This window comes from Sycon ciliatum, chromosome 7 (genome assembly GCF_964019385.1).
Source record: "Sycon ciliatum chromosome 7, ocSycCili1.1, whole genome shotgun sequence".
NCBI lineage: Eukaryota > Metazoa > Porifera > Calcarea > Leucosolenida > Sycettidae > Sycon > Sycon ciliatum.
In genome coordinates, this window is record NC_088649.1 from 25,963,241 (window position 1) to 25,973,016 (window position 9,776).

General features: G+C 48.7%; 1 protein-coding gene across 1 annotated transcript in view; it reads left to right on the forward strand.

Annotated features, from left to right (window-relative positions):
* LOC135821752 (uncharacterized) overlaps positions 1–9,776 on the forward strand; it is a 34,454-nt gene that overhangs the window by 23,878 nt on the left and 800 nt on the right. The window contains exons 5-8 of the mRNA XM_065334750.1: positions 1,556–1,642; positions 3,652–3,771; positions 8,366–8,446; positions 8,817–8,903. Coding sequence (XP_065190822.1) covers positions 1,556–1,642; positions 3,652–3,771; positions 8,366–8,446; positions 8,817–8,903 — 375 coding nt within the window. The remainder of the gene's footprint in view (positions 1–1,555; positions 1,643–3,651; positions 3,772–8,365; positions 8,447–8,816; positions 8,904–9,776) is intronic.

A 9,776-nucleotide genomic window follows, 5' to 3' on the forward strand; every position in this document is an offset into this window, starting at 1 on the left:
TACCACGTTGGTTTTGCTGAAATCTTGACACGCCTATTGCGCTTCATGCCTTCGCGGACGCCAGTGAGAAAGCGTTTCGATACTCTTTGTATGCAGTCATCAATGGACAGTCACACTTGGTATTTGCCAAGGCCAAAGTGGCAAGGGTGTCTCCGCCCACGTTAGCCCGCCTTGAGTTACATGCAGTATGTCTAGCGGCTTGCTGTGCTGAGTTTGTGGTGAAGCAGCTGCGTGTGACCTTCACTCAAGTCTATGGCTGGACTGACAGTCTCACTACCGTTTATTGGATCGGTAATCCATCGTACAGATGGAAAACATTTGTGGTGAACCGCGTCCGTCAAGACCAAGAGATATCGAAGAAGGTCGGCATTGTGTGGAACCATTGCCCGGGCCTTCACAAACCGGCAGATTTTCCGTCACGTGGGAGTAATGCACAGCAGATCCGTAGTCCGTTCTTGTTGGGCGGGCCAACCTGGATCACGGAGCCCGATGACTGGCCCACCGCATCCTCAACCGCTGGTACTGATGAGTCCAGTGTAGAAGTGCGAGTGTCACCCACCACCTGTAGCCGAGAATCTGATAATGAATGGTGGCTCCGATTTAGTAAGTGGTCGTGGGCACAGGGCATGGCGACTCGGATGTTGCAGTGGAAGCACACTGAGCCTCTTACTAAACTATTTTGCAGCTGACAACGTATTGTACTGCATCGTTCAAGCCAAATGTTTCGCTGAGGATCTTGAGCTGATGAAGCAAGGTCAACCATTGAAGGCTGGGTCGAAGGTGTATCATCGTTTCTGGATGAGCATGGGTAGGTCGGAGCCGGGGGGACGACTCCACTACAGCGAGTTGGCGTATGGAGCCAAGCACCCAGTTCTAACAGGTAAACATCATCTGACCAAGTAGCTGTTGGAGAAAACGCACGTCGAAAGCATGTACCAAGGTGTAGAAGGGGTCTTGTTGTACATCCGTCAGAAATTCTGGATTATCGGCGGTCGACGAGCGCTACGCAACATTACTCAGTGATGTGTTATAATTATGCCGCCGCTACAAGGCTAAGGCTGCCTCAGAAGTCTGCCCGCCGCTGCCAACAGACCGAGTTGTTCACGAGAGGCCGTTCGCAACTACCGGCATCGACTATGCTGGTTCGTTGTACGTTTGACGTGGTGAGTCATCTCCGAAGGTATTGATAGCATTATTTGTGTGTGCCACCACCAGAGCAGTTTAACACACTAAGACTCATGGGTACATGGACAATGGAAAGTTATAATTCCAGACAAGAAAAGTACCTCCCGTTTCCATGCCAGGGTTTCCAGCATAATCCGACTTCAAGTGGGTGAAAATTTGTTCCATTTATGTACAAGAAAAGATTCGAATGAGTATGCTTCGGATATACCTGGGATTGGTGAATGAGTGTTTTAAATAGGTATTTTGAGGTCTAGACAATCTCCTGATGATCAAAATATATGCAGCAACTTCTTGAGAATCCAATATACTATGTTCTATTTCCATTTGTGTGCTTTGGATAATACGTGTATACACCCAATCACTGCTGCAGTATGCAATTGCTTGAATCACGGTCAGTGTACTGAAGATGGCACCTGCAACTGCCGGAAAGGATTCCACGGAGACAAGTGTCAGCATAGTAAGTGAAGTGAATACGCATGCTTCTTAGGGTGCGTTTGGTTGGTATGACCTAGAACAGGATTCACCAGAACAGCGTGTTTGGTTGGGACTGCACCTGTTCTGGGTCGACCAGAACATGTTCTGCTTGCTCCGGCCTCGAGGCCGGAGCAGACCGAGCAGTTGTTCACAGTAAAACGTGGCAGGAACATCGATTTTGGTCCCAAATGATCACGTGCATACGTTTTTTTGCGTTGAACTCGTTGTACCGTACAAAGTGACCATGGTGACTCATAAACATTTTGAAGAATGAACAAAGTTTGGCACATTTTTCACAAAAAATGTGCTCTGTTTCTGGAGTACCGTTTGGTTGGCATGAGGCTGCTCCATGTGCACCAGCTGTTGGATCCTGTTCTAGTTTGTACCAACCAAACACACCCTTTACTGTTAGGGTAACATGAGTATGTCCAATACTCAATCCCTCTCTTGAAAATTTGAAATGAGCGAGTCGTTGTTTCGCAAAAACTACTGTCAGTAGTATGACCCCCAACATTTAATATTATTTGTCCCTACTTAGCAGAATAACACAGTAGTTGCGAGTATTTCCCGAACTAGGCTGCAAGCAAGACTACAATCATGCGTACCAGGTGTACTACTTTTGGTTTTGCAAGAGTGTAGGCGTGCATTGTTTTATGTCTGGTCAGTAGAATACTCGTATTCAGTCGAATGCTCGCTAGTTTTCTCAAATAGTACTCGAGTCGATGATTATGGCACACAGTTCAACCATACTGTTACGGATTTCTGTTCGACTATGATTTACGCATGTTGTTGTATTTGGCTCTTGTCTGGTGGTGTCCAGTGTCTGATGTCATAATATTATGGTCTAAGTGTACGCGCGAGTATGGTGTGATGTGTGACGTTTATGGCATGTGGTGCATGCAAGATTACGCGTTGTCAGAGTGTGAGGATGTACTTCCGTCTGTGTGAGAGTGACTGTCAAATGAATGCTGTACATGCACAGTGCTAGTTTGGTCTGGGAATGAGAGTCATGTGTGATTCGTCCGTGGTCTGGTTGTCTTGGCCTGGTCATGTGTTCTGTACGTATTAGTCCCTGATTGGTCGTTTCGATGTGTTCGCCTTTTCTCTGTTTATAACTGTTGGTTGTTTATTATTTTAACTGGTTTGAGGGAAAGAGACAAACGGGAAAAGTCTGAAGAAAACATTGACTGTCACCACCAGGACTCGAACCAGGGACCTTCGCTTGTAGCCAGCGATGCTCTAATCTCTGAGCTATGGTGTAGTCGTCATCCCAGCAGAGGTCATTCAACATTTTCTTCAGACTTAGTTTTTTGTTTTGTTTATTATTTCTTTGTCTCTTCTCCCCCGTTCTCCCGCCCACCAGTTAGTTATTTATTCCAAGAGATATTGTTCAAGTAACTGTGTTATTCTCTTGCCCGCCTGAATGAGTCAGAGAGTGTTTGTGTGGCGGGAAGCGGGGGGGGGGGGAGGGGGGGGGGGAATTCTACAACATTGGCGCCCAACGTGGGGCTCGAACCCACGACCCTGAGATTAAGAGTCTCATGCTCTACTTGATGATGGTGTGCAGTGTTTGCAAACCAAACCATTTCCTGTTTTCTTGTGTGGTATTGAAAGCTGGTCAGAGTTCCTTTTTGTGTTTGTTCGTTCTTTGCCGCATTCTCTGCTGCTTCTGCCATAACACCCCACTGTCCGCTGAAATGATCTGTGCAGCAGCAGTTTGCAAGATTTATCTGTGCAAATGTTCTGCTGGTTTCAGAATTTGGACAAGTATAGATTATAGCAGAGTTTGTAGAATCAATCGACAGCGACACAAGTGTTTATAATCTCGAGAAAAGATCAAATTGTTTTCGCAGCAATTGAGATTGAGGCTATTAGAGCTGTCTGATGAATTTGAATTGTTTTTGTTGTGCCTATATGACGCTGGACATGGTTACAATGCAGTATGTAATCAGTTAGTAACCCCTTGCATTCTGCTTACCTACTGTTGTTCAGACATTGATGAATGTTTGCCGGCTAGCCCATGCCATGTCGATGCTATCTGCATTGATAATGATGGCGGATACATGTGTCTGTGCAAGTCAGGTTACCACGGAAATGGAACTCAATGTCAAGGTCAGTCAGCAATTTGTAATGAGTATAGAGGTGTCGGCACAGTCAAATTGTTCGGGATGTGGAAACTCCAAAGTTATGCTCATTGCGCCAATTTCCAGAGACCAATTTTGTTGGCAGCACTTTACATGTGGCTGATAGAGGCCTGCCATTGTCATGCGTTACGGAGCGTCTTTATATTTTCCGGCTAGGTACTCAAGATCCAGCTGTTAGCCTGTGTTTTTTCATCTAGTCCTGCATCTATCAGGGTGTGTTTAGAGTATGTTACAGTCTGCTCATGCCAATTAAAACCATGCAATAGCATTCAGGTACCTAGGATGGGGTCCCGGCTTCAGACCAGCAATGTTCTTGTTTTCCAGATTTCAGCTTCTTGTTCTTATTGTATTTCGCTAGTGTCCGAGAGTAGATGTGAACTGTACAAAGTAACTTTACATGAAACCCCGTTATTCCTGAGTTTAGTGTTCAGCCTGTTTCATTACACAAATTGTAATCTTTTTGTTCTTCAAGAGTAAGGCGTTTGAGCTGATGAGCTTGTTACCTACTCTTGGCAAAACATTGAAAGCTATTTTTTGCTTTTGTCCGTCGTCAGGTGAAAGTTCAAGCTAGGCAAAGGAGAGTTGTTCTTCGGCACTCAATGTTACTGTACATAATGAGTACTTTCTCACCTAGTCGCAGATGCAGAGAAGCAGCTAAAGTCGATGCCACAGGAAGGGAGAAAGGTTTTCTGCAGCGAGAGAGACTCTGCTGGAACTGCCTCAAGTATGGCCATGTGGCAAGGGACTATCGGTCAGGCTTGAGGTGCACAAAATGCCAGGGGAAGCACCATCTGCTAATACATGATGTGTTGAATGGAGCAGGTTACAGCCGGGAGAAACCGACTTAGATAGTAACAGAGAAGAAGGTTGGATCGTGCTGTCTACACTCAGCAAGTGTGCGGCTGATGAGCGGAGTTGCACGAGTTGAGGGAAGAACTCGAAAGGCGAAGGTTCGCGTGTTCCTGGACTCCGGTGCTGAGGCGTCATTTGTGACTGCAGCGTTGGTGTCAACAACACACGTTGGTGTTGTAAATGTACAGGTGAAGCCGTTCGGCGAGGAACAAACCCAACAGCGCATGGATAAGTACGCCTTCACGATCCAAGGTAGCTGCGCTACGCTAGCATTCCGGTACGTGCGTTCGTGCTCTCTCCATCTCGCTCTCTCTCTCTCCTCTCTCTCTCTCCCTCTCTCTTTCTCTCTCTCTCTTTCTCCTGGGCCTGTACTATGCGTCACGTGTTTGGCGCTTGTCGCGTAGCGCTGGACCAGGACGTTACACGCATACACCTGGAGGCACGACAACGTACTCGGGGTCATCGACAGGAACATGCGTGAGGAGATTCGAATCCGCGCTGCTGCAAACACCGTACAAACCGAAAATTCAAATGAGCTTGACTTCATCCTATTATTTCTTTTCTATAATTTCCCTAACAGTTGCTGTGAACACCTGGAGTGGAGAGCGCTTGCTCGAGCGTTGACCCGGGTTCTTAATCCACCATACCCAGTTCGCAAGGCTGGACCGGGTTGTGCGGAGCAGGCTTTCATTTCATCTTTTCTTATTATTTCTGCTTTTCATCACATTACAAAAAAATTGCGCATTTTTTCTCCATCTGCGCATAAAATCTAGACTGACAACCTGCTTGTTAAATCATGCACCTGCTTTCAGGCGTAAAAACCCTGTTGTACAGGTCTCAGTCCTCATGTGTTAGACTTAGAGGGGGACAGAGGGTAGGAGTCACAGTTTTGCGAGGAAGTGGACATGTTGATCCGCAATGGATGGTTGGTACCCCATAACCAAGCAGTCCATGGTGAGCCTGGTGCTGTGTTTCCCTTGTTGGCGGTGTTCCAGACACACAAGGAGTCCACCCCTGTCCGCCCGCGTTTGGACTACCGGCAACTCAACAAGTTGATTGTGTCGCATCCAGGTTTGGACGTGCCTGTTTGCCAAGAGAAATTGTGTCAGTGGAGGTCTATTGGCAACGCCGACAGCCACGTGTTGCTGGACATCAGCAAGGCTTACCTCAACATCCGCATCGCGCCAGCTCTCGCCAAGTTCCAAACGATCGTCTGGAAGGGCCAGCTGTTCGCAATGGAGAGGATGGGCTTCCATCTATCGATTGCGCCCAAATTCATGGACATAATCGTCAAGTGGGTCCTCCGTGCGTAAGCTGATGTGGATAACTATGTCGACGATTTGTATGCTCCGAAGCCTCGTCTGCGTGCTGTCACCGATCAGTTGTCGCAGTACAGATTGCCCACCAAGCCAGCGGAGCCAGTTGTCTCTGCTACAGTACTCGGCCTGCTGCTGTAAGAGTCTGCAGATGGCCAAGTGAGGTGGAAGCGTCGTGGTGACGTCATGCCGACCTGTCAGCCCGATGCCGTCACAAGGCGCGAGATTTTCAAGTGGTGTGGCAAGCTGACCAGCCAATATCCTGTCGGCTCCTGGCTGCGCCTGGCGTGCAGTTATCTGAAGCGTCTGTCTAGCCTTCAGCCTGGATGGGACGATCCAGTGTCTCATGAAGTCGTCGCTTGTTGTGCGGAAGTCATTCACCGTCTGCAGACCGATGACCCTGCGCAAGGTGTGTTGTCAGTTCCTAAAGACGCACAGTGGTCGTTGTGGTGTGATGCTTCGGACATCGCACATGGTGCTGTCATTCAGGCCGATAGTAGGATTGTCGAGGATGGCTGCTGGTTGCGGCAGAAGAACGACCGGCGACACATTAACATCGCTGAGCGTGACGCCGTGATCAAGGGGTTGCACCTTGCCATGCAGTGGCAAGTGAAGGAGCTCACACTATTCACCGGTTCCAAGACTGTGGCTGCTTGGTTGCAATCGGTGCTTGGCAAGGTGTCTCGTGTTCGCGTCAGCGGCCTGCAGCAGGTACTTGTACAGCGCCGTCTCCAGATTATCACTGATCTCGTCGCTGTCACGGGCTTGACAGTTAAGGTCCAGTGGATCAGCAGTCAGCAGAACAAAGCGGATCAATTGACCCGTGTTCCCAGCAGCTGGATCCGATGTGGCAAGACGCTCCTTTGCACCGTCCGTCACCGCTGCGGTGGTGACCGTTAGTCCATTCTCATTGGACAGAGTATGTGCTGCTCAGAATGCAGATCCTCAGATTGTTGCGACTTGCCAGCAAGTCATCGATGGTGACCCAGTTACTGATCCTGCGTTTGTCAAGGTCAAGTCACAGCTCGTAGTCCATGATGGTATGCTGTGTCGAAGTGTGAAGTTGCCGCCCAATGATGCAGTCGTCATTCCTGTTATTCCTAGTTCACTCGAGTCCGATGTCGTTCGTGCTGCTCATGTGAACTGTGGTCATGCGTCTTGGGAGGGTACATGGCGCTTCCTCCGCTCGAAGTGCTATTTGCCGAAAATGGCTGCCCAATGTCAGCAGTTTTTTTGTGCGCCACTGTTCGCCGTGTGCTGCTGCCAGCCCAACCAAGGACGTTTCGGCAGATGCCAGTCGCCCTGTGGTGGCTGATGGCCCAATGGAGTGTTGTAGTAATAGATACTCTGGAACTGGGCGTCGATCAGAGTGGAGAGTACCATTGTGTTCTCGTCTGCATGGATACTTTCACCAAGTGGATGGAAGCGGTTCTGCTCCGTCAACGTGACGCGGCATCAGTGGCCGAGGCATTTGTCGGCCTGTGTACGCGGTGGGGCCCGCCCCGAGTGGTCTGCTGTGATAATGGCACGGAATTCATCAACGCCGTGATGTCATCGCTGTTTGACACGTTTGGTGTGACAGTGCTCAACGGTGCCGTGAGTCATCCCCTATTACAGGGATCTGTTGAGCGATTTAACCGCACTCTCCTCACCTTAATTCGGAAGGTGTTGGATGAGGCTGATGATTGGCGATCTGAGCTGGACGTGTTACTGTATTTCGACCGTATTCGTCCGCACTCTGTCCTCAAGATTTCTCCTATGTGTGCGATGCCTGGCTGGGAGCCCTCCGGTGTTCTCTTGTCGGCTACTCCTGGGCTGGGCCGGACTCCATCTGATCTAGAACGCCAGGCTGCTCGGATCCGTGATTTTGTGGAAGCTGAGCTGTCCTCCAAGGACTTTGTTGAGTCTGAAGCTGATAACTGTCTGTTCGCCGTTGGTGATGCCGTTCTTCTACGTCGTGAAGTAGAGTAACCCTCTTGCGCATGTTGTATGTAATGTAATGATTGATACGTACTTTCGATATTGATTTCGCTGGTGCACACGTTGGTGCAGCGCTGGTGCACACGCTGGTGCACACGCTGGTGCACGCGCTGATGCACACACTGGTGCAGCCAGTTGTTTTGCGTTGTACGTGATGCAGCTTGTTGAGGAGAAGGGTTTTCAATATCTTGTGTTCAGTTCTTCTTGCTTCTGGCCTGGTCGAGTTCGTGCTTTTTTTCTTCTGTACACTTCTTGTGCATTTTGGAATTGAAATTAATAATTATAGTCCAACTTATATCCTTGCGCTGGTCTGGTGGTGGATAATTCCACAACACTCTCGTTTTGTCTGTCCATTTTGTGTATGGCTGATCCGCTCTCTCATTTTGTCTTCTCTGTGTGTGATATGTAATGCAGCTGTGTGCACAAATCCCTGGGTGAAAAAGAACAAAGCATGTGAATGTAAACCGAGACCAGACGGACCCATCTGCACAGAAGGTAAGGGCTAAAGAAGGCTGCTGCCATTTTAGCCCGCGTGTCAAAGAATATATGACCCATGCATACCCGCGTGCTGGACTGTTGTTTTTGAAGACAAGAAAAAGTACTTCCCAGCGTTTATGCCTGGTTCTCCAGCTTTATTAGCTGAACGTGTGTTCTATTCAAGTGCAAGGCATGATTATAAGTTGGTTATACCTGGGATTGGTGAATGGGTGTTAGTGTTAGTGTTTGTGGTGATGTTGAGGTCTATACAATGTCATGATGATCAAGGTACATGCGACAACGACTTGAGAATCCAATAGGTTATTCAAGTTCTATCCCTATTTGTGTGTTTTGGGAAATACGTGAATGCACCCAATCTCTACTGCAGTGTGCAATTGCTTGAATGATGGTCAGTGTACTGAAGACGGCACCTGCAACTGCCAGAAAGGTTTCCATGGAGACCAGTGTCAACATGGTAAGTAACTGCTAAATGAAGTGAATACTCGTGTTTCTTTGATTCACATGCTCCTGGGAATTGTGACCATACATGTACATGCATACATCAACAATTATTCTTAAGTTATGAATCGGTTCGGAACCAAATTTGGGTTCCGAACCGATTCATACCTGTGTTTTACCACCCCCCCCCTTCTTTCGGACACAGGAAGCTAGTGCTTGAAGACAGCATGCTTTTCTGGAGACCAGCTCGAGATCTCTCTGACTTCCTAAGAGGCGATTTACGTGACGGCAGTGCATCCCGCCGGGAAGAGAAGCACGTGATCCCGAGAGCTTGCAAAACAGACCACGGAATGTCAAGATATGCATTTCCAACCACCCCCCCCCCCTCCCCCTCCCCCAGCCCCTCATGGCACCGGGACCGTACCGGGATCCGTTCGCGCCGAAATATGAGCACATGTGACTAGATCTCCATGGTAGCATCAGGCATGGGATGAGTCTTGCCGTCGTGTAAATCACCTCTAAAGCACTTGATTGTTACAGAAATTGTCTCAAGTGCCAAAAGAAGTGCCTCGGAAGTTTAATTATTGGTATCCCCCCCCCCCCCCCCCCCCCGCTCCCCTCCCCCCCCTCCCCCCGCACCTCCTTCCCTCACTATCTATGAATTAACCATGGCTCAGCTCTCCAAACCCGGTGCAAAGACGGTCACCGCGAAATTATTCAATGGCCTGCTTGCATATACGCCTAATCAGAGTAACGTTACTAAAGTAGATAATCGGCAAGCGAGATACGGAGGGCTTGATGGCTGATTGAAGCCCAAGGGACCAGCCCGAGGGCTTTGATCAGTCATCAAGCCCGACTGTACCTCGCTTGAATATGCTTCAGACAATCC